Genomic DNA, 23,506 nt, shown 5'->3' with positions numbered 1-23,506 from the left:
GGACAGTTAAGCCCCTTTTATCCCAGGAAGTATCCCAGGAAGTATCCCAAAAGTATCAAAATTGGCTTTACCACACGCTAAAAACGTACTTCCTTCTCCCTGTGACAGCAACACCACTGCCGGCTGTGAAGTCTCCAGGTCGTAAATGACTGTGCTGCCGTTGTTGAAAGAAGCCACCATGTGGGCCGGGTCACATCCATTGAAATCAACGGATGTAGGAATGCCGTGTTCTACGAGGAAACAAATACAGTGCCAATACAGTTACATTACTACACCACCTTCCACTACGTAAAGAGAAAACTGAACTGCCTGAAGCAACAGCGAAAAGCATGATGGAACAGTTCATTGTTTCTTGAGAAATAAGTCAAACTTACCCTTGTCGGTATTGTATGCGCTGATGCATGGTGACTTCTCAGGAGGATTCCATAGCCTAATAGTGCCATCTGCTGAACAAGACAGTAGCCTGTTCTTTATACCACTAAAAGCTAAACCCCATACAGCATCAGTGTGCCCAAGCAACGTGCCCATTAGTACACTGGGATCTGAAGAAAAGAGAGAAAATCAAAAAAGAGAAAAAAATTTCAATTAAGTAAATGGCAGAACTATTACCAAAGTGATCACAAACTAAAGTAAAAAAAAAGCAGTAAATGAACAACCAGATACTTACCATATGTATCGTATGGGTCTACATTAGAACCGGGAATATTCCACCACTGTATGGTAGAATCGACACCACCACTAAAACACTGCTCTCCACTGCAGCTAACCGCTAATGACAACACGGGCCCACTGTCAAGAAAAGAAAATAACTTGAAAATACAAAATTATAGAATTAGAAATATAGAAACCAATAATCACTGCATGCACCATACAAGGACATTGACACTGCAGAGGAATAGCACAAAACATGATAAAAAGACATAAAACAAAGTTTGATCATATATGCAATTCAATAATACCAATTAAAAATAAACAGGTTTCCTAAACAACCTATTATAAAATCATATACATACACATGAGCTCTGAATGTATAAATAGGTTCCACATCTAATGAGGCACTCCTATAAAAAAAAAGAAAATAAACCAATTAATAGAACGCACTTGTGAAACAAATCAAAGTGTGTTAAAATCATTTTAATCTGTCTGATGAGCATGTGAAGTGGCTTTAAATAAACTCATAAATATGTACAGACTTCTGTATATCAGAGCATTTAATAAAAATTAGACAATGCCCTTATATATAGCCGCTTACAAAGAGCTGCAGTACTTATCTTGAACTACAATCCACTGCTATAATGAACCAATAGAACCACTATGACCACAGTTAAACCACACCCACACAAGGGGTGAAATATTCATATTTGTAACAGCCATTTAAAAACACAGAAGTACCGTTAACGCAGTTGATCTACCATGATGGCACCGAGAAAAGCAGCTCCCCCTCTTCTAACAAGAGATAGCTGGAAAAGGGCGTGGCCGTGGAAACGAGAGGAATACTTGCTTTTTGGCTGGGACCGTTTTTTGCAGGTTCCACAGTTTGAGAGTGTGGTCCTCCGAGGCTGTTACCAGCACAGGCTCTACAGGGTGGAATGCTAAGGCTCTAACTCCATCGAAGTGGCTACGTAGTGTATACTTGGGATTCCACGTCTTCCTAAAAGCGTCCTTATTAGCTGGCATCTAAAGATAGAATACCGCAGTTACACAGCTGTTATGGGATGGAAAAACAAGACTGTGCGAATCAACATTCCTCTTCAGCAAATCAATCCACTGCTATAATGAACAGAGAGAAAGGATGGTGCCCCCCCCAGATACATAAAGGTTCCCCAGCTGAGCACTAAGTGCCCTTTAAATTCGTGTCCTAATCCTCTCCTCGTCTCTAAAGGAAAGCGCCTCAACAGAAGACTTGCAGGCCTGCCTCACCAGGTTGGTAACAAGTTGCTCTCAACGCCACGGGACAACAAAAAAACCCAAATCAGCAGGACGATGAACCACAGACCCAAATGGATGTGAAGTTGAGGAGCATTACAGACAGACAAGAGATGCTTCTTCATGTAGAATTTCATAAGCATCAGGAACCCAGTCCAGCCATACTGTTGAAGCTGACCAGAAACATGATTCTAGGAATCATTAAGCTGCTGTTAACCAAACAAGAGAAATGAGCTAAATGAACCCTTCTCTCTTTTTTTTTTTAATTCTTTCCAGGTTTCAACCCACTTTCCTAATTAAAACACTACAGTTGCTTTGTTTCAGGATCTTATTTAGTTTGTGCCACATTCTGAGGTGCACAGCGTGACTGTGGAGACAACAATGCAGTAAAGCTGCACTGGAGTGGCACAGGAGGACTCACGTCATAGCTGTAATCGGCGTCGTTCGAAACGGTCAGATCTGCCAAGTCTCCCAGGCCCAGGACACTTTCCAGGACGTCATCAGAACCCATAATGAACGATTTGCCACCTCCAGATGGAAACGTTAAAGGCTCGGCTAAAAAAAGGAAAATTGAAACAAGACGTAGTAAACATGCTGACGCTCAAGAAAGAGTTAAGACATTCAAGTAAACACAGGTTGAAACGTCTATGAATTTCTTTCAAAAGAAGTAGAAAAAAAGCTGTATGAATTGAACACAATAAAACGTTTATACTCTAATTTAAGCATGGTAGTGAGTAATGAAAAGTCACATGATGCTTGAATTATACTTTTGGAAAGTACTTCACAAATTCAGACTATAACCATACAATATATTGTTTTTGATGCATTCCTTAAATGGTGGTGGCTCCAACATTGTTGTTGTGGAAAATAAAGCAAAGAGATGGTACAGGACTGCTAAACACAAGGACATTTGGGGAAATTAATCTCTTTTTACATAAGGACTGCAATAACAATAAAAGGCAATTCAATGCAATATTGCACTCTACTGACATCTCACAAAAGTTTAACAAATACTGAAAAACTTCTACTTTAAAAGAATCTCCACACACACATAGAAAAAGACAGCATATTATACTCGTTTAACACACTACACTACAGTAGCTATAAAACCACTTTTAAAATAAAAAACAATCACCCCACACCCAACAGAATAATCCCCTAATTTAAAAGCATTCTGTAATGAAGGGCAAATCCCAAGCAGCAGTCAGTGAAACGTATAAGAAAATCATGTATAGATTTCAACACAGCCTTGCATTACAGACGGCTTAAGAGCAATTAACTGATGAAAACAAAACTGAAGTATTAACTGAATCTACGCAAAACTCGAATGCTGTGTGCTCAAGGGGTTTTGAATTCAGCTCAGTCTGGAGTGCCTGAAAGTGAACTGTGAATGCTGACACCAGCGTGGCAGCTGTGCAGATTCCATACAGATGGCCTCAGCACATCCCAGAATACACAGTGCAACACAAGACTGCGGAGGGGGAGACAGACACCACAGCACGGTCAGTATCCAAAGGAGCAGTGCTCACTATTTTGTTGTTAGCTGGAATTAGAGAATCACTTCATGCTGAAGAAAAACACCATTAACACCATTACTGCAGACAGGAGTTATAAATCTTTTCTGCATTACTGCGGCTAAAGAAAAATCTCCTTCAGTTGGTACAAACTGCAGGGAAAAGGCGAAAGGATGCAATAACAGAACCGAGAACTGGGTCGACACTGTAGCAATGAACCTGATCAGGCTCACAAGTAAAATCCACAAACACATTATATTAAAAAAAAAAACTCCAGGCAGCTTTTCTTAGCAGGCTGCAATTTCTTTTTCCTCCCGGACATTAAAACCAAGTAAAATTAAAGATTATCCCATGGGTAAGAGAAGGTGATATGGACTACACAGACAATACTGATGTTCAAGAACTGAACACTTTAGTACCTTCCTCTGCTCTCGAACCTTCATGATCAGTCACTTGAGAAGCAGTTGATCTAGACTGATTAATGATTCCAGAAGGGATGTGGGGTACCTCATCATCTCTCAGATCTGCTATCATGTCCTGCAGTTTGGTCCTGTTGACCCCTGTAAATCAAGGTCAATAGCAGAGGTTCATTCAGAATCCCCCAAGTTCTATTAAAGCCTACTGGGGGACCCCAGTTACCAGAGCGCAGCATAGCATGGGTGGCCCCCAAATGCCACCAGATCCTTGCCACAGCTCAGGCAACGTACATATGGCAGCCTGGAAGCATTTCCTTTAGTACAGCCTTTGAAAGAACTTTGCTCCCCCTGAGCCCCTCGACTTCAACTTTCTCTAAGAGCGTCCCTCAATTTCCCTTTCAGAAGAGCCCCAATGTGCACACATCACAAGTCAAGAAACTGGTGTAAAATCAGGAGATCTAAAGATAATTCCAAAATTCTTTCGGAGGACTGAGGCACTTTTGCTTTTTCAAGTTTTCTGACAGAGCTCGGCGGATCTGCAGAGCGCGAGAAGGGAAGTGTGTGGGAGACTCAGAGCTGCAGTCTGTCACTCTAAGGAGCAGGTGGTGGTTGGAGGCTTCCCCATCACTGCTGCCCGAGCAGAGTTTCCCCTTCACAAGTGAGCCAAGCAGCTACTCTCCCCTGCAGGGCTCAGACCACAAGTCAGGACTCCCTGCTTACATTCTAGCTTGTTAGGCAGGTTAGGCCACTTCACTTAAAATAATCACCAATACTTCACAAATACATATTGCAGATTATAATGATAATGTTTTTTTCTGAAAAATGCTCATTAAGCATAGATGATTACCAATTGCATACTGTTGCATGACACTTAAGGGGACAGCAGGCATGGCTTATGTCTCCTTTTAGTGTAATATTTTTTTTATTTTCTCTGACTTACAGTTTATTTTATCACTATTTGAACACTGGTTACTTGTACTTGAAGTCCTACATGTGAAGTCTTATTTAAAGGGGAACTGCAATGACATTTTTATATTTCAGGGTTTGAAAGAATCAGCACCAATGAGTGCATTTCAAACCACAATGAAAATAAAAACGTACACATGTAACTTGTAAAACCTCAAATTTATATCACAAAATAAACAAAAGTTCAAGGTAATTCAGAAAGAGACGACCGAACTTTCGGTGAGGTGAAACGGCCTAATTACCTTGTAATACAAGCAGACTTATGAAAACATTTTTTTAACCCAATAGAAATATTGCTCTTGGCTTTGTCGGTAAATACACTTTATCTGTTAACTCTGTACGCGGATCATATTGGAACATTTCTGCAGTGAAATGTCTGCTGCACAACTTGTACTAATTCACTCAAACATTGCATTACATTCGGCGTTACTAGTGAGCAGGAAGGGTTGCTTCAAGTTACAATTCTTGCTGACTCTCGCCCATGGGGTTCGACAACATGGCGACTATCCAGCACTTCCACAAAGTTCATGCTTCTATGCTCAATTGGGAATTTGTCAAATTTTGCGATACCGTCAATTAATTCATTTTGTTACCGAGACTTAATAACTATCTGAGAAATTGTCACTACAGTTCCCCTTTAATAGGTACATGAAAGGAGCCTTAAGGGGACACAAATTACAAAGTCAGAACAACCAGGTCGCATAAACTATGAAACTCGCATGTATGCTAAATACCATCCATTAATTAAACCACTGCAGGAAGTTCGACTGCTTCTCATTCTGTTTTTAGGTCTTCTATATGACCTGTGAGGTGCTGACTGGGGATTACTGCTTTCAAGTTTGAGGTTTGGACTTCGATGGAGGTTTTCCTTACTGTTTGTTTTTTGGCAGGTTTAGCCATGCCGTCGCCCCTTTAAGTCCTTAAAAATAAAACCAACTAGCCGAAAGCAAAGACGGAAAAACAGAAAACAAAAAATGATCTTGAATAAAAGAATATATTCATGTATTAGCAATATTACTGCTACAAATACTAGGGGTGCAACAAACAAGTTGCATGCTCAGTTCTCCCTGCACTTATAAACCATGCGAGGACTTCTTCAGACATCTCGGACTTAAGAAATACCGGCAACCAGACCTTTGTCAAGTTTCCACTTAAATTCTGACACAAGAATCTTCAGTTCAAGAAAAAATATTTATCGAGAACTGCTTCTTAAAAAGCTGCTCGCTTAAAAAATGTTCCTAAATCAACTCGAGCTTAGTCAAGCAGTTCAACCAACACGGTTTATCAAAGCTTGTGAAACTATTCTTGTACCGTGGGGTGTCATAGTGCAAAATCTAAAACGGACAAAGCACAAGATATTCACAACTGAACTAAGTGACATATCATGGTTTGATTTGTGGTCAAACAGCTGGAGTGTCAAATTGGCCTGGAGTAAGAACATCTGTCATTTTTCTTCTGTCTGCCCCTTTGGTCAAAAGCTAACCTTTACAATTTCAAATCCGGAATATAAGCTAAAAAAGAATATTCAAGATAAATTCTCAAAATCATCAACCTCTATAACAAAAAAATTCTTGTCACTGAATCAAGTTTAAAAAATGTGTACCAAAGATAGGTTAAAATTCTACAAAAATATCAATGTCTATAAAGACGAAATGCTTGTTCTCTAATGAAAAAGACATGACCAAAAATGGACTTCAAAAAATGAATCTCCCCCTTTTTAAACTTGCATGCATCTTAAGTGTGAAAGCACTCTGCATTCAATTTCTCATGCAATTTAATTTTGAGAGTAGTTTAACAGATGTACAAAGAATTAAATATGACATTTGTAACTGGAGGCCCATAAAGTCACGATTAGAAATACCATGCTTGGAAATAAAAAGCTTCCATTTATTCCCCCCCCCCCCAAATAGCGACAAAATGGCCTGCATGGTCAATTCAGGAGTAAGGACACTCGAAGGTGAATTTAATTAATCTAAAAGTTGTTTATCGGGACAACAGATTTTCCACCTGTCGCGGCCCTGTAGGATGTTGGTTGCACCCCTAATGCAGAATGCCAGGAGCCTCGCAGAGATGAAGAGCGGGTGAGCACAAAGCAGCGATGTCATAGCGGGTGAGAAAAGCTGCGCGGTGATGCGGAGGATCAGCTGCACTTACTCCTCACACTTTTCTTGCCTTTCCGCTCCTTCTTGTACTGCTCCTTCAGTTTACATAATAGCCCCTGGTCTACGTCCCAGACCTCCGCAGTGGGGGACAGGTCGTCTCGGTCTACATGCAGCACATTATTGAGAAAGTCAGCAAGTCCAAGGCAAGCAGTTAGTGTCTTTTGATTATTGCAACCCTTACAGACAACGTACACACAAGCATTTAACAACAGTGAAGGTCTGGAACAAATATCTACATATACTCTGCAACAGCCCAGTGACGTTAATCGCCGCTTCATTGCATTTGACGAGGGAAACCTTTCCCTTTTGAGTTTTTGCAACTCCCAACGGCATTTTTTGACATCAGAATGTAGCGTCTGATGGGAGCGCGTCCATTCTGCTCCGCAGTGTCCAAAGACAGTTTCCCGGACACTGGAACTACAGTGTACCAGCGCCGGACGCGTTCTTCCTGAGTAGTGAGCAGAGCACCGTCCAACAACCTCCTACACGCTCAGCAGGTCTTTACCACGTTTGGTAAGCTGGGGTTGGGGGTAAGGAATAATATGGTGCCCTGATTTTAAAAGTGAGTATTTCATTAATTAAAAAAAAAGACATCAAGCTTTACCACAGAGGTTTCAATTTGAGTCACTTTGAATTCCAAACACAAACACAGGACATAATAGTAGTAAAAAAAAACACCAAGAGGTGAGAAACTATTTTACTAGACTATATACTAAAGACAGATGACTGCATCAGGGCACCCATTGACTACATTAGTGTTTTCTAATGTAAGGACAACAGAGCTCTGCTGTTGCTGATCATAGCCTGCCTCCCCCACATGGCACAGGCATCCTCCAGCTCATCAAGTACAATGCTGGGGGCAAAGTGTGCAAAACCGTGGACCACGCTGTCAGCCAGTGTTGCTTGAAACAAAGTGTAAAGACATACGGCAAGAAAACAAGCTTTGCAAACAATTAGATTAAAAACATGCATTTCGCCCTTCATATTCAGGGGGCTGAAAAACAATAGCTGCTTTTACTCAATTGTCATTACTGAAAGTGATGTATCAAATTGTTGACAAACTAAAAACAAAAAGTGGATCAGAAGTCAACAATTTCTTAAATATTCTGCAAAGATCGTTCAAGAGGCCGTGAGATTTTTAACAAGACTTATCACTGGATTTAGAAAAATGTATGTACGTTTAAAGTATCTTTATTAATCTTCTGCGATATTGTAGTGCATTCTGAATGACAAAGAAAGGAGAGGGGCAGTTGTACTGAAGGGTGTTAGGACACATGCTAGACAGCCACTTCAACACCAGACTCAGACAGCCATCTTCCTGACCTACAGTACAGTTACACAACAGATATTCAATGTTTCACACTCAAATGTGTTCATCTGACTAGCTCTTGAATAAAACATCATATTTAAAAATTAATAAATATAATTAAAACCCTTTAAAACTAAGCTCAAAGCTACTTTAATTTTTCATAATGATTAATAGTAATTTAATCATTAAATAAGAAGAGATAAATCAGGGGTCCTTGGCAGTTAAGACAGGAAAAGAAGGAACACAGAGGTGCAAATATGTTTAAAATGTTGACTCTGAAACCATACCAACTGAGAATTCGACCAGATCCCTGGTGAGGCTTGGACAGAGATTCATCAGAAAGTTGGGTTTCCCCATATGGGTGTAACCCAAAAGCCAATAAACCCAGGCTAATCTCACAATAGTAGACAAGAACTAGAATGGAAGTCCAGGATCGGGGTACACTCGCTGACTCCCACAACTTCAAAGGCAATGTCTGAACATCTCTAGACAAGTAATGCATTATGTTTAATGCATTAGGATTTTTTTAATTGCAACATTTAAAAAATTACAAATCAAACAAACACCTGTTACAAAACAGAGATGTAATGCTTCAGCTATGCCCCTCTCATGACATCAAACGTGTAGCCGGTATTGCACGACACACAGAAGTACAACCATAATTAGCAAACCACAGATATGCACAGAACACAATTCAAATCAACTTCAGAAGCACAGATTTCTAGTTATGTGCCTCTTACGCCACACTACAGACTGGAAAAACAAAAAAAAGACTTGCCATGGTTAAACCACCTAAAGTGTCTCCACATCTGCACTGGAACATTTTAACTTATTTTGACCCAGCTTCAGAAGCAAGAAAACAGAAGAAAAATTGACTTTGTAATCTCAATTTCTCAAGCACTCAAGCTGCGAGTTAGTAAGTCATGACCTGATCTTGTTAAAATAAAAAGCAACAATATTATCACAACAGCAGGAACACTTTACAGACAACCTGTGTTATACTGCACTTTGTTATTACAGCGTAAGATAAACTTCCAATAAGTTTGGATTATAACTGCATTAAAACCTTCATATCATTTGAGTATTTATTGCAAAATCTGAACGTGAAAAATGATTACAACTGAACAATAAAAAATCCTGTAAAGCGTAAACCACATGCAAGTTTACACATCCGTTTTAATACAAATGTCTCATATAACCACTTTTTTTTTAGGCGATTTAAAGCAAAGCAATTAATACACTGTGTTCTGTTTATAAACTCAATGCATTCCTTCCTTCGTGATAAGGTGGAACACAAAAGGAAAACCAATCTCACAAAAGAGAGACAAAACAAAAAACGAAGACGTCTCCTGTCCTTCTTCCTTTAGGGGACTATGGGAAGCACGGTGTTCAGCGGGCAGCCTTACCCCACTCCGTTCCATCGCCCGAGCTCCTGGCTTCCCCGGCGCCCTCCCCGTCTTCTGCGGTCACTAGGAAATCAAACTCCTTGAGGGCCTCCTCTGTGTCCTGGTCATCGGGGAGGTCCGCCGCCAGTCCCTCATTGCCAATCTGCAAACGTCAGAATAGCCTCATGTACTGCACGTCACAGCAAGAAATTACTGCAGCTCACAATTACAGCCTGCAACTGGACAAAAGACGAACAATATTCCTTCTGAAATATTTTATCCCTTTAAAATCCTTGTAAAAGTGCACTGTTACCTACATCAACCACCCATTAAAAGCACATTTTAATGGGATTTCTCACTTATTTTGTTTAAACATAACCCCCCCAATTATCACCCAATACTGGATAACAATTTAGGTGAGAAACTAGAAACTTTAAATCAAGGCAAACCAGGGCACCTTCTACGTATTAAATGAAACTTCAAGAAGAATTTTGTGGAGAATGGTTACAAATGCACACTTCTAAATCCATGAAAGGAGAATTGAAGGTTATGAAAAATATTTTTGGAATATTTTAACCCACATTTTACATTTTAAGACTTCTGTTTAATCATATGTAACAATAAAAGTACACACTGAAGTGAAATAAATTTAAAACCTTTTCTTTTCAATCAGTGGTCTGCTGAAATCAGATCTAAGGTAAAGTGTAAGTCACAATGACTGGAGAAAATTAATTTTGCTGACTGTTAAGAGTAACAAGAATACCTTGATTTTATGCCTCTTGTTAATTCTGTGCTTTTCCTTTCCATCCGTGATATCATCTACAAGATCTCCCTCATCTTCATCCTCTTCATCACTGTCATCTGCATTTTCTAAGAAGTTAAATGTTTCCAGAACATCTCCTGGATTCCTGTAACACACATACTGTGACATAGCGATTGTGCACCAACTTTCACTCACCAGCTGAAAAAACAAAAACAGTATTCCTACATATGTTGTTAAAGAAATTTCAAACTATCTGAAGCTGCAGTTAGTAATCTGAAGTAAACATGCCAATTTATGATTCATCAGAAACTAAAATCTCAGAGTACAGAGAAAAAATGAACCTTTCATCTAACCAGGGGTTCCTTTCCAAAATTTTCTGTTTGCAGGATCTCTTTTTAAGAAGTCCTACTCGACAAAGATACCCAATTTCTACGTAATATCAACTATGGGTATTATGTAATCAACCTGCAGACGGTCTAAGGCAATTAAAAAAACACCGCAGGCTACCTGCTAAACTTTGGTTGAGGGAGGAGTTACCTTTCCTATTCCACCAAAACACTTCTTTATTGGTAAGTCTGACCCAAGAGTCATGTGATTGCTGAACTGAGTCACATACCTTTTTAAATCCTGTCCCTTTTGTTTTGTAGGAGACTCTCCTCCATTGAGAATCTGTTCCAGGTTTTTTGATTCTACTGAGCCATTTTGCTCAGAGCTTGACAAACCTAGTAAAGATCGCACCCTTTGAGATCGGACATCTAATATCGTGTCTGTGTAACCTACTTCCTGAAGATATCTGAAATGCAGAAAAAACAACAAAGCTTAAAGGTTAAAAGTTGATTGCCAAAACAGCTTAATAAATATCGGATTTATATAAAGATAAAAAGTATATAAACTGTATTATACGATATGAGAATAAACCCATGCAAAAGACATCACAAAGTAATGAATCTGTTAACTTATTTTGACAGGTCTTGGAAGAAAAACTATTCACAGTATATGCTTTTTACTCACTGTCTAAGCAACTGTCTGCCTTGTTTCCACGTTAACTGGCTGTTCTGAGGAACTGCTGGAACTTCTGAGTCTTTGGTTTCTTCTGAAAGTGTGGGGAAAAGAAAGCCATCAGGACTTTAAGGAGATTCAGCTCAGTATTAACCAATAAAAAATGGATGTTGAAGGATAAAAACTCCTCCTATTAACTACTATTTGACCAGTTTGACTCTTGGTAAATTCACCAAATGTATCCAAACCCATACAGAGCAGGGGAGAAGAAAAAAAGCTTTGGCATATCACTTAATCCTGATAGGACTGGTGGAACATTCAACAAATGAGGTTGAATAACCCTTTTCACCTGGAAGGTTCAGGTTTTATCTATGGTCCAGTATCTTCATATAAAGTTTATGAACAGTTAGTATAGGACTACATTTTAATTGGATGCAATGATATAATGGTGGACAAAAAGTTCTATAAGGGACTAAGACGTAAGCACGTGCATCCATTAAAATCAAGATGTTACATTACCCCTTTTATTATTCAGAATATTTATTTACATATGTGCTGATGGAAGAGCTTTTTTAGGACAGTCTCCATGAGGACAATTTACTAACTCCCTTCACAATTTTGTAAGACAATTAAAAAATGACGATAAACTCTATTACCTGATTCAAAGGCTGGCATCTTTAAGTCACCCTGATTTAGTTCTGTTCCGTATTTTAATTTGTGATACTTTGCCCTGTAAGAGGAAAACAAAGACAGCACAATAGCATTTCAAAACCAGCTAACAGAATCATTTGGTTTTATGCAAAAATAAGCAGAATTATTTCAAATTATTAATCCAAAACCACATGCAGAGCAAGACAAATATATGCAATAGTCATCTTTTAACAGCTCAAAAACCTATGATCTCTATCTTATCCTACTATGTTTCCTCCAAGTTCCACATAAAATAGCAAGCAAACCCAAAACAGTTTTTAATAGTGATTCATAACCTAAACAAATACAACGAAAACTAAACTGAGTGTAACAAGTAAATGTAGCCCTTTTGTTTCTTTGCATTCCTTGAAAACAATTCTCTGCATCCTTCTGTATTCAAACTACCAACTTCCTCTTTCAAGTCCTCCTATTGAGAGTTCCACTGCTTTATATCCTCATGCAAATATTACTCTCCAGGTAAGCAAATCTGAACCATTTCCGGTACTCCAGTAGGGCCTCTAGAATTTCAATTACTATGAACTGGCATTCTGCCCAACAACACATTTTGCTTTGTAAGCATGGTGTGGTAAATGTCCTTAAACTACATAACATGCATTGGCTACCATGTCCGAGGGTCTGTCCGTAATACTGAACAAGTTTCATAGAACTAAACATAACCCCAGAGTACAAACCAAGAGACTGGGAATGTGCAGAAGAAAATTAAAATTGTAGGACGCATGAGGTGAGCAAGTAAAAGATATTCAAGACGTACCTTTCTTGCTTTAACGCATACTCTAACATTTTTATTCTTCTTACTAGATCATTTTTTAAGTTCTCTTGACCCTTTCTTTCTCCTTGTAAGAATGCTATCCGGGCCTGAAAGACAAAAGGCGGCGAGAGGTGGTAAACGGCAGGATATTTACAAAATATAATAAAGAGATCAGTAATCAACATGTACATCATCATATTTTAAATATCTGCATACGGGCTCGTTCTAGAAATTTGAAGGATCCTCAGGAAAGACGTGAATGAGAAGGAATGAGAAAGTGCACGAAAAGTCAAATGTGATAGGAGAGATACAGAGCTGGTGGAGAAGGGATCCTGCTAGGGAACTCTCTCTATCAGCGACGAAGTCAAAAGCTAAAAACAGCAGCCCACATGGTTCACCAAATCATTAAGGACGAGTACACTAAAATACAAAGCACTTCAATTTTTTTTTGTGATCAAAGAATCCAGTTAAAGAAGAAAAGTACAGGAAAAAAGGGATAACAGAAAGAGTGAGAGAGGCAGAAAGCAATATTCTAATGAAGGCTAAAATACATAATGAAAGTTTGTTAGAATTACAACAAAAGAACCATAAAGGATGAATCACAACGGATCTGGGACAATAACAGGAAACTTCCAAGACAATGAAAAGGAAATGGCCGATATACTAAATGAATATTTTACTCAGGTGTTCGCTAAGGAAGAAATCAACAACGTGCCTCGCACAGTGGAAGAAAATTCTCGATTAAACAATAGTACCATAGAATAGGCAGATGTGTCTGGGTTATTAGAAGCACTCTCGACTGACAAATCTCCATAGCCCGATGGTATCCTAACTATCGTACCTAAAAATATGAGAAGTTATTCATTAACGCAACTCTGCCAAGCATCAGTCAAGCCAGAGACAGTACCTGTGGACTGGAGAAGTGCTAATGTACTGCCTATTCACAAAAAGAATGTCAAAACAAGTAATTATAGACCAATTAAACTGACTTCCTCAACATGTTTGGTTATGGAAACAATAATTAGAAGTAAACCAGTGAAACACCTATATGAAAAAGCTATTTTAGGGGATAGTCAACATGGATTTAGAAAAGGTAGGTGTTGCTTATCCAACATGTTCTGTACAGCAACAGTATGGGACACATAATTAAATAGGATGAATACAGATTTTCAGAAAAATGTTGATAAAGAGCACTATAAAACTCTCAAATTACAGGTGGTAGGCGTGGTTTCCCACAGTTGTATACAGGCTAACGGGCCACCTGGCCAAACAAAAACGGCAACAAAATGTACACAATAATTAAATTTTCAGTTCTGTTAAATTCTGTCACATATGTTTACCTCTTTCTCTGCAAAATGACAAGCCAGTACCAGTCCATGTTAAAGAGTAAAGAAAGCATGCAACTGACCATACTATTTATTGTAGTTAACTATAACCCTTGAGCCTTTCCTCTTTCACACATAACCATCAACTCCAAGTCACACGAAAGGTTCTGGACATTTAAATGAAGTCTCCAGTCTAGAAAGACTAATCTGCACCCAACACTGCTATTCCATTCCTTAATTACTTTTCTTCACAAGACATGAAAATTAGAGGGAAAAAAATATCAGTTGCATTTATATCATCCATTATCTGACTTTAATAAACTATGAAAGGTTATATTGATACAGCAAGAGGTTTAGCTATGTTCTCAGGGCCAAAACAACCCTTTGTCCCACACCATGAATAAATCATGCCTAGAAGAATAACGTAATGAAAACAAATATGCTACACAAGTAGAGCACTGCATGTGCAGAAAGGAGTGCAGAAATAATTGTCTTTAATCCTGTTATATGACAAAGAGCCAAATCATATCAGTACCAGGGGCAGCGTATTGTAACCTGATCCATATTACTGAAAAACGACACAGGAATAGCTAAGATGCTATTTTTATACCAGCAACTAGTGCTAGCTCCACTGTGACAACCATTTTGTTTACTGAATAAACAAACTTTTGATTTTACCCAATGCACTCAGAATGACTTTTTAATACCTGCTGCATCATGGTGACCTTGGAGAGCAGGCCAGTCATGGAAGCCAGTCACTGCTTTGTTAACCCTTTCCACAGATGGTGTTAACTGCATGTTACAAACTATGAAGTCATAAAAAATGCGGTTATTTAAATTACACTTCAGGTTCCCTCTTGTTATGACAGCATTTCAGTAAAAGTGCAAAATCACATTAAACGGAGATTCTGACATCTCTAGCTTTTTAGTATTAATGACATCAAAGTCAGCTGTCTAAGTCAAGCAGCATGTGTGTATCAAGAAGCTACTGGGGGACTTATCAGGTGAATATCTGACAGGTTTTCCCATCTTTCTTATTGATTCTGTTAAAAACAAATCAGCCTGTACTTTTCACCCTGACTGCAACAAATGTCATCTGTTCCTTGTCTTCATTTCTGAGCAATACTTTATAAGCCCACTTAGGTTGTTTTTCATACCATCATAAAGCGCTCTGTCTGAACAGCAATGTCCATCTCAGCTTATTGAACTCAGCCCAAGAACAAACATTATGCTCTAAGAGGGGAGTATATCCTGAAGTGCAAGAACTAGCTACACTCCTGTTCTCAGAGCAAGCTCTGGATTCCACAGTTCGCCAACGAACGCCTATTGTTCACTTGCTTGTCAATGAGGAAATAAACAGTGGAAATTCCAACAGATGAATCCAGAAAAGTCAATGAGAGGTAGTGGTTTTTTCTGACATGCACTTCCTAAAAAGAGCAACAATAACGCAACCATACTCATAACTCAACTGCTACTCGAAGATGAATAAAAATGCTGTTCCCAAAAATCATTCAATGTTGTCTCCTTTGCTCCGTTAGTCAAAGGGTGCTGGCGGCTTTTTATATACAAATAAGTCTTGCAATTACCCTTTTTAATCAAAATTAATTGTTTGAAGTCACCAACCCTTTAGATTTTGCCATTCCAGCTGTTGGGAAGGGGTGAAATGATCATGTAAGAGATGGAATAAATACTGTTAAGGAACAGCTGAACAATTGTCAGTCATAGCTCATTTTAAAAGGCCGGCGTCCGGTGCCGTTTCTGATGGAGCAGAGTGGAATGAGAAGAAGGCTATGCGAAGGATATGTCAAGCGTTCATACTTTTGTTCAAGCCAAGAACTAATTCTGAAACTCATTTTCAGTGCATTTAATCTTTCAGGGCATAAATATGTAAACTTATTTAAAATAAAGTATCTGTACACAATTATCAAGTCTCTGGACAAGTCATTCTGAAAAATTTACCTATTCATAAGCTTTAATGCAATAACCTTAATTTTTTTTCTTGGTTTCCTGAGTTCACTTTCACAAGCGTCGGCTCTACAATGGTGAATGTGCACTGCTGTGCATCATGGGAGCAGTGGACAAGAGCGATAATCATGAACACATGTATTCAAAAGATCGGAAGAAAATAATTATTCTATATTTCCTTCCCTGGACCTCTATTTTCCACCTGGCCCCACCACATCTGCTTTTTCTGGCAGCACAACAGTAACTCTGTCTTGCCTTACCTATGGGGCATCCCTGTTTGCATCTTAGCAACCCTGTTGGGGCTATAATTAAGCACCTCTGAGAGCTTACCACCTGACTCCAGTGGAAAGCTGTCAGCTCCAAAAGACAAAAACAAGCAGCTGGCCCAAAACAGGACTCTTCTTCAACTAAAGGATTGTTGCATGGAGGGGCCCACACCACATCCTACTTTTACCGAAGGACTTAAGAGAAAAATGACTAGCTTTAATCTTTTTTCCTCATAAATGACCTATTTATACCACATTGAACTACAAAGAATCCCAACTGCAAACAGCAATTGTTTGCTTTTCTCGGGTTATGCCCCCTGACAAACTTGACGAGCAATGGAATGCCTTGCAAACTACAACTTTCAGGGAAGAACTACTATTACATTTAAAAGATATCGTAGTGGTTTGTATATTTAAAAACTGGAAAAAAGGGAGCTAAAACAATTATGTATTACCTGGATCTATTTGCTACTAGCCACCAGAATGGCTAGATGGACAAAAGGCCCCAAAGTTTCTACCTTATATGTATACACACACACATCACACTATATATATAACCTTGTATATATATACCACTTGCACTGATTTATGAGAAGGTACATTGTGACAATATTAAAGGAACACCCAATGTTTACACCAGGGGTAGCTAGTCTTAATCCTGGAGAATCGCAGCCCAGCAGGTCTTGTACAGGATAGCAGCCCGCTATATCTCACAAGCCTGTATTACCACTGCAACTCAAAAAGAAAAAATCCCTCCTTTGCATATAAATCCCAAAAACTGGACATGGCCATGTGGGACTACTGCAGAAGTCTGCTGCCTTTGAACAAGAATGTTGCATTGCCTGGACCCTAGAGGGTACAAACACTAGCAGTATTTAAAAGGATTGTTGGTGCAAATCAAATAGGACAATTTATTTAGCAGCCTTCTAGCTGAATCCAGTACAGTAAATACCAAAGTAAAAAACAACCACAAAAGCTAAAGTCTGCCTAAGCAATGAAATGTTACCAGTAAGCCTTCACCTTTAATCTGATAGCTATACTTTTAAAAATAACATTCCTACGTGTATTATTTTAATCACTGACAGTTTTTGTTTATGTCAAGCTTTTTAGAAAACTCAAAGCAAATTAAAGCATTCTTGTGAAAAGCCATGAAAATTCCAAAGCATGGAAATAAAGCCCAATTTAGCATCTTAATTGGTTTCGGCATTATCCAGGAAACCACAGCTCAGCTACACAGCACTGAAGATTGTTCCACCCACAACAGTGCAACGTGCATCTGATTTCACTGAAAAAAGGAAAGACACGCGACAACATGAAGTAACTAACCTCAGTTACTACAAATCACCTCCTACAATAAGTGATTAAAAACACAAGTGTAATTAAAACTTTATATTCTTGTTAAACACTTACAAAAGGGAGGAACCTTGAATTACCCACATTTTTCTTTAATAATACCACAGTCTGCAAAATACGAATATCCAGTATGGGAAATGCTTATATTTGGTTAGGGTCAAAGCATTTTCAAAGGAGACTCATGCAAAGCTGATTTTTAATTCTAAAACCAGGAAATGAACCTCAGATTTCTATGGTCTTTGTAAATGCAATGCCAAACCTTGCCAAGCCGATCAACACAAAGCCTGGTTTAGCCTCTAATTGAATGTTTTAGTTGATTTTTTTTAAACTAAACTTTTTTAAACTACAACACATGCAGCTGGGGTACCCTACACAGCCAACACACTGACCACCTGAGTGGCAGGAAAGACTTCGGATACACACTGTTTCCTCCCAAGTATAAACTAGCCATGCACCAGCTGGCCCTTGCAAACAGCCACACTAGGGAGGATGCGACTACTACAAGTTGCCCGTTTGGGAAACCAAGGGATCCTGTATTTCAGAGATAAAGACTATTGATCTTCAATTCTCAAGTGTTCTGTATCAGCAAGCAGCAGTGTACAGCACTGGTCAGGTTTCTGGACTCATAACTGCAAAACTGTTGGTTCGAATCACAGGCGAGACGCTGGTGTTGTACCTTTGAGCAATGAAGATCAGCCAAACTGTTCCCTTAAAGTAACCAGCAGTGTAAACTGGTACAAATGCAAGTCATTTATATTGAATAAAATTAAACTGATAAAAGCATCTATCAAATAAATCAGTTAATGGCAAATGTCAAACCCAACTGATAGGACACAAACTTATGAAGAACAATTAAGGTTCTCATTTGAGCCAATACGATTTGACTAAATCTGCATGTAGTAGATGAATTACAGGTTTCTCAAAGGTTCTCAGTCAGTATTGAGAATTTTTAATTCCAAGGTATATTTGTTAATAAAAAAATTAAAATAAACAAAATCCTGCAGGAGATCACAAGCCCATCCTGGTATTTTAGAACACAGAAAGGTGAACAATAAAACAGATGTCCAAAAATAGCTGCTTATGCTTCCATTAATAATTAAGAAGAAAAGGCTAAAATAAAACAACCGATATCAAAACAGCAACATGGCTTGCTGTAATTATACATTGTACTACTAGTTGTATTTTGATATTAAGCAATAAAAGGAGAAACTTCTAAAACAACATATTTTAGCTACCTGAAGTGTTGATGAAATACTGGCATCTTATAAAGTGAGACAGAAGAATCAGACTAAAAAAAAGAGTCAACAATCCTTAGCATGTTTACACAGAGTAAGTCAGCCTCTACCTACAGTACAACTTTCCAGGCTGTGCTGCAGTCACACATGTTGGCTTTAAGGCTGTTTTGCTGGATCTTATGTCAGGGCTGTTTTTTTTAAAGATAGCTTCATAACATAAAACAGCTGTTTACAAACCCCCAGTTTCACAACATAAAACAGCTGTTTACCAACCTCATGCAGAAATAATTCCGAAAACAGGCTGCTGGTTTGAGAGATTGGCAAAGTTTACATTTAAACAACTTCAGGAAAAAAAACACTCCAGGTTTTGAACTGCTCAAAATCTTCATTAAATTTTTAGTGTTTAGTTTATGGGATGGTAGCAAGGTATCATTAAGTTCCAAAGCTACAAGAGAGTCTGCTTTATGACTGTTCTCTTCGCGGATGCAGCAATACTTTAATGTTCTCTGATGCATTGAAGCCTGCCATCATCAGCAAGGGTCATTTGCTCATTATTCTGAAACAGAATGACTCCTTTATTGCATTTGTTTTTTACAAATAAATTGTACAGTATGAAAACAATCCCTACATAAAATACTAAAAACACTGAAGAATCTAGGCCTCTCTTTTTATTTACAGATGCTGGTAGAAAACAGAAGTGTATATGCAACATCAAAGAATCTGAGTGATGCATTTGACTAAATACCCCTGAAACAACCCCCCTGCTGCTGTTAAGGCAAAAGAACCCCCAAGATAAACCCCCTGCTTCTCCCAGGTCCCTACTAGGAAACAGCATTTGGGATTCTGCCTTCAGGGACAGTTAAACATTCCCTGCAGCTACTCTGCTCATGGCACAAGCCTGTGCTTAAACTAAAACAACATGGGGATCCGTTTGGTATGTGTGCGAAAACTACCACCAGTCAGGGACAGCAAAAGCAGCATTAAGCTGAGCTTTTGAATGCTGTTGTACCACAAAAAAGGATCTAAGTATAATAATCAAACATTTTCTGATTTCTGAGGCACTGACTTTCAAGAATTCTGCAAGGCCTTGTTTGACACTAGACTTGCTCCCAGCTTAGTTTCTGAGCACAGACTCACTTGCAAGAGTTAGCAATTCTCTCATTTGTTCTGAAGATAGCATGTAAGGCATTTGCACAGCCATAAGGAACACTGTCCAGGGCTCAATAAACACTTATAATAAGAATAATAACAATAAGATCTTCAGCTAACATCGTGTAGATTCTATTAAATCATATACAACAAAAGCACAGCTCACCGATGTGTTTTAAGTGTAGCTAGTAGCAAACTAACAATACTTATTCTCAAGAAACAAATATCCTTAGTTGTGTGGACGGACGGTTTGTCTGGATTTTAAAGGATTTCACAAAATGGTTTATTAAACCTAACGTGCATTCCTTCCTCTTCCTTCGCATATTGTATTTCAAAAGTAATATTCTCTGATAGAATTAACCAGATAAACAGAAACAGACTTGCATCATTTGTACTCTAAAAGTGTGTGCTCTATTTACTTTGCATTTGATGACTAGAACTCTAACTGAACAAGTATAAAATATGCCCAGATGGAAAGACAATTATAATAAAAACACAGTTTCAAAGATAATTATTTTGCTGCAAAAAATCTGGAAGTAACAGTGTAACCTTTAACCTGGCTAATCTTACCTAGCTAAACATCTATGAGGAAGTGGGGGGCATAAAAAACAGTAAGTTTCATAAACCTAGTTACCTTCTCATCTTAAAAGACCACATCCTTTTAAGATCCATGTAAGAGGATCAACAGAAGCAGTATGATGTGTATAACAGAAAAATAACATCTAACCTAAAGAAGCAGCTAAATGAACTATTCAGTTATCTCACCCATCACTGACAAGCATTAATATAAAAGTTTAAGCTTATTATTCAGTTATCAGACTAGTCCTTGATCCACAACACTGACACAAAGTTTTAAATTGAACCTCAGTCACATTTTCTTATATCATGTCTCTTACTGGTGTTTAAGCAAACAACTCTTGTTAATTAATTTAAAGTTAGTATTAACCATGTTCCCCTATCACCAAAAATTCCTTTTTTATCACCTTAAATCCCAAATTGACCTCAGCACATGGTGTTTGTGGACTTGAGAGGGCATGGGTTCACACCAAGAAGCACAATCGAGAACTTGATGGAAATCCCAGCTCAGTATGAAAAGCCAGAACTGTTCAGGTCTTGATGTCACTTAATTCTGACTTTTAAAACAAACTGCTGGGAACAATGAAGAAAGTGAGTTCAGATTATTTTGAAAAAAAAAATAAACCACAAAATCTGATGCTTTCCGAAGTTCAATAATCTTGCACAGTCCTTTTTTCCATTTCCCAATTTGACTCGGGTGCTGTTGATTAACTCACATACTGGGTCAAAAGTATCACCTGGAAACCGATTTGGTTCTCTCGGGGTAAAATGGACAAGAAAGCTGTCAACTCCCTTCAATTTTTGAGAGTACATAAAATGTAACATTTATGATTCATTTAGCTTTTCAGAAGTGCAAACTACTTCAATGTAGGCCAAGGGTTTGATTACTTTATCCAGTCCAGCAGGCTGTCTATTTCATATGTGTTACCAGCCATTGTGATAGTCATGTAACTGACCCATCCATTCAGGAGAACTTAAGAGGCTTTGGTACCATCTAGTGATAGTGCCTTCTGCCACGAGGAACCTACTTCTCGATACAGGAAAACCATGTTCTCAAAAAATCAACAGAACACAGTTGCAGTTCGTGATCACTAACCCAAGGCTACACAATCAAATCCCTTGTCGGAAAAAGGAATCCAATTGAAATCCGGGCAAAACAAGCTACCTTAGCTTTGTGCAATTCTTCCACATTTTCAATCTACTTTCCATGACTGTTGTATTATTCTATTGCCAGGGGAAAGTTAAACTTTTTTCCCCCCACAAATCAAAAGCTGACCTTCAAATTATGAGCTACACAGACAAAAATGGCAATGTCCTGGATTTGCCAGACTGCCTGCATGAATCACATCGAGCGCTTTTGGACAAGACAAAAAAAAAAGGTCTCAAACAAAGCGTACACTACAGACGTGAAAAGGGTAATTGACTGCAATCTTCTGTTTCAATCAAAAGGAAATGCATAAGAAAAGGCTCTCATAGAGAAGGTATGTGTTGCTGTACCAACACGTTTGTGCATGAATATATTAGTCATACTAAAATCCATTCCTCTTACTTTGCCTCACCTTCCCTGAAACATGCCCTAGCGGATTAGGTCTCGAGACAAGCTGTTTGGGTTTTTCTTCCAAATTTCTCTACTTGCTGCAGATGTAGTTTGATCCGAATTTGAAAAGGAGAAAAACCTCAATTTTAATGTTGTAGTTTTTCAGAGCCTTGACAGCTTACTTGTTCCTCTGACCCGCAAATTGTTAGCACAGTTCCTGGAGTCACCATCACATTTACCAATATTTTCCTCGGAGGATTAAGAAACGCGGTTTATTGGATCACACTCAAGAGCTTGCCAATGAACTGCTATTGATGTTTTGCAGGTACTCTTTTACAATTCAGAGTTCTAGAGCGTGTGAATACAGTCACTCAGAAATGTTTCGTACAACAAAGTCTTTCAGCACTAAACTCTGCCATCTTGATTAGTTCCGATTTAGGCTACTCGGTTCATGGGACTGTTCAAGTAGAGTGTTGTCACAACACACCGAAGGGTTCACCTGAAGAACAAAACCAGGTCTGAAATAACTGTGGACCAGAGAGTCCCAAGTATAAACAAGAGATATACAGATTCTCTATGAAGCACCTAAAGAACAAGCAAATACGTTATGAGATGTTAATTCATTTAAGTCACCCATGGATGTAAATTCTGAGATGCTCGCACTCTTTGGGCTGCTGACCAAAAAGCACAGCAATTTCCTGAACAGGTAATACTCAAAATCATCAGTGATCAAAAACCAATGTGAAGAGTGTGTGAACAACTCACACTTTAATTGTGGTGTCCTCAATAGCCTCCGCATGTGCAGTTACATTTCTGTTCTCTGGTTCAGCAAAGGGACAAGATTAAGCAAAATGGCGAAGGAAAAGTAAAAAATAAAAATAAAACCAACAGACACGATTTCAGTATGTGTTTGGCACAAAACTAAGCTCCATTTATTGTTTTCAGGTGAACCAGAAAGTTGATGCTCAGCACTTCCTGCAGTAGAATGTCCAATCTGCCCCTTTTCCCTAAGAAGCAAGCTTTTTTTTTTTTAAGGTACATGTTGCAGTAATGGACTTGTTGTTGCTCCCAGGCATTTTCTCATCACCGGTCGGCCACTGTCTTGCCATAATCACAGGTCAGTTCTGCTTTTCTTTTCACTAGTAAACAGATTAAGAAGATTTAAACAGCAAGACTCCCTCATGCTGCCCACATGACCTTC

The 23,506-nt window shown here is 38.6% G+C and overlaps 1 protein-coding gene across 3 annotated transcripts in view; it reads right to left on the bottom strand.

The window, feature by feature from the left end:
• strn3 (striatin, calmodulin binding protein 3) overlaps nt 1-23,506 on the bottom strand; it is a 29,682-nt gene that overhangs the window by 3,409 nt on the left and 2,767 nt on the right. The window contains exons 2-15 of one of the 3 annotated variants that reach the window (XM_015350152.2): nt 12,903-13,006; nt 12,097-12,170; nt 11,453-11,534; nt 11,058-11,234; nt 10,442-10,586; nt 9,700-9,841; nt 6,977-7,087; nt 3,860-4,000; nt 2,348-2,481; nt 1,502-1,677; nt 1,014-1,061; nt 668-789; nt 375-542; nt 90-230 (exon numbers count right to left, since the gene is read on the bottom strand). In XM_015350152.2, the coding sequence (XP_015205638.2) occupies nt 90-230; nt 375-542; nt 668-789; nt 1,014-1,061; nt 1,502-1,677; nt 2,348-2,481; nt 3,860-4,000; nt 6,977-7,087; nt 9,700-9,841; nt 10,442-10,586; nt 11,058-11,234; nt 11,453-11,534; nt 12,097-12,170; nt 12,903-13,006 (1,765 nt within the window). The remainder of the gene's footprint in view (nt 1-89; nt 231-374; nt 543-667; nt 790-1,013; nt 1,062-1,501; nt 1,678-2,347; nt 2,482-3,859; nt 4,001-6,976; nt 7,088-9,699; nt 9,842-10,441; nt 10,587-11,057; nt 11,235-11,452; nt 11,535-12,096; nt 12,171-12,902; nt 13,007-23,506) is intronic. The other 2 variants (XM_015350153.2, XM_015350155.2) reach the window with 2 other exon arrangements.

Source organism: Lepisosteus oculatus, chromosome 8 (assembly GCF_040954835.1).
Source record: "Lepisosteus oculatus isolate fLepOcu1 chromosome 8, fLepOcu1.hap2, whole genome shotgun sequence".
Lineage (NCBI taxonomy): Eukaryota > Metazoa > Chordata > Actinopteri > Semionotiformes > Lepisosteidae > Lepisosteus > Lepisosteus oculatus.
This window is presented reverse-complemented; position numbering and strand designations above follow the sequence as displayed.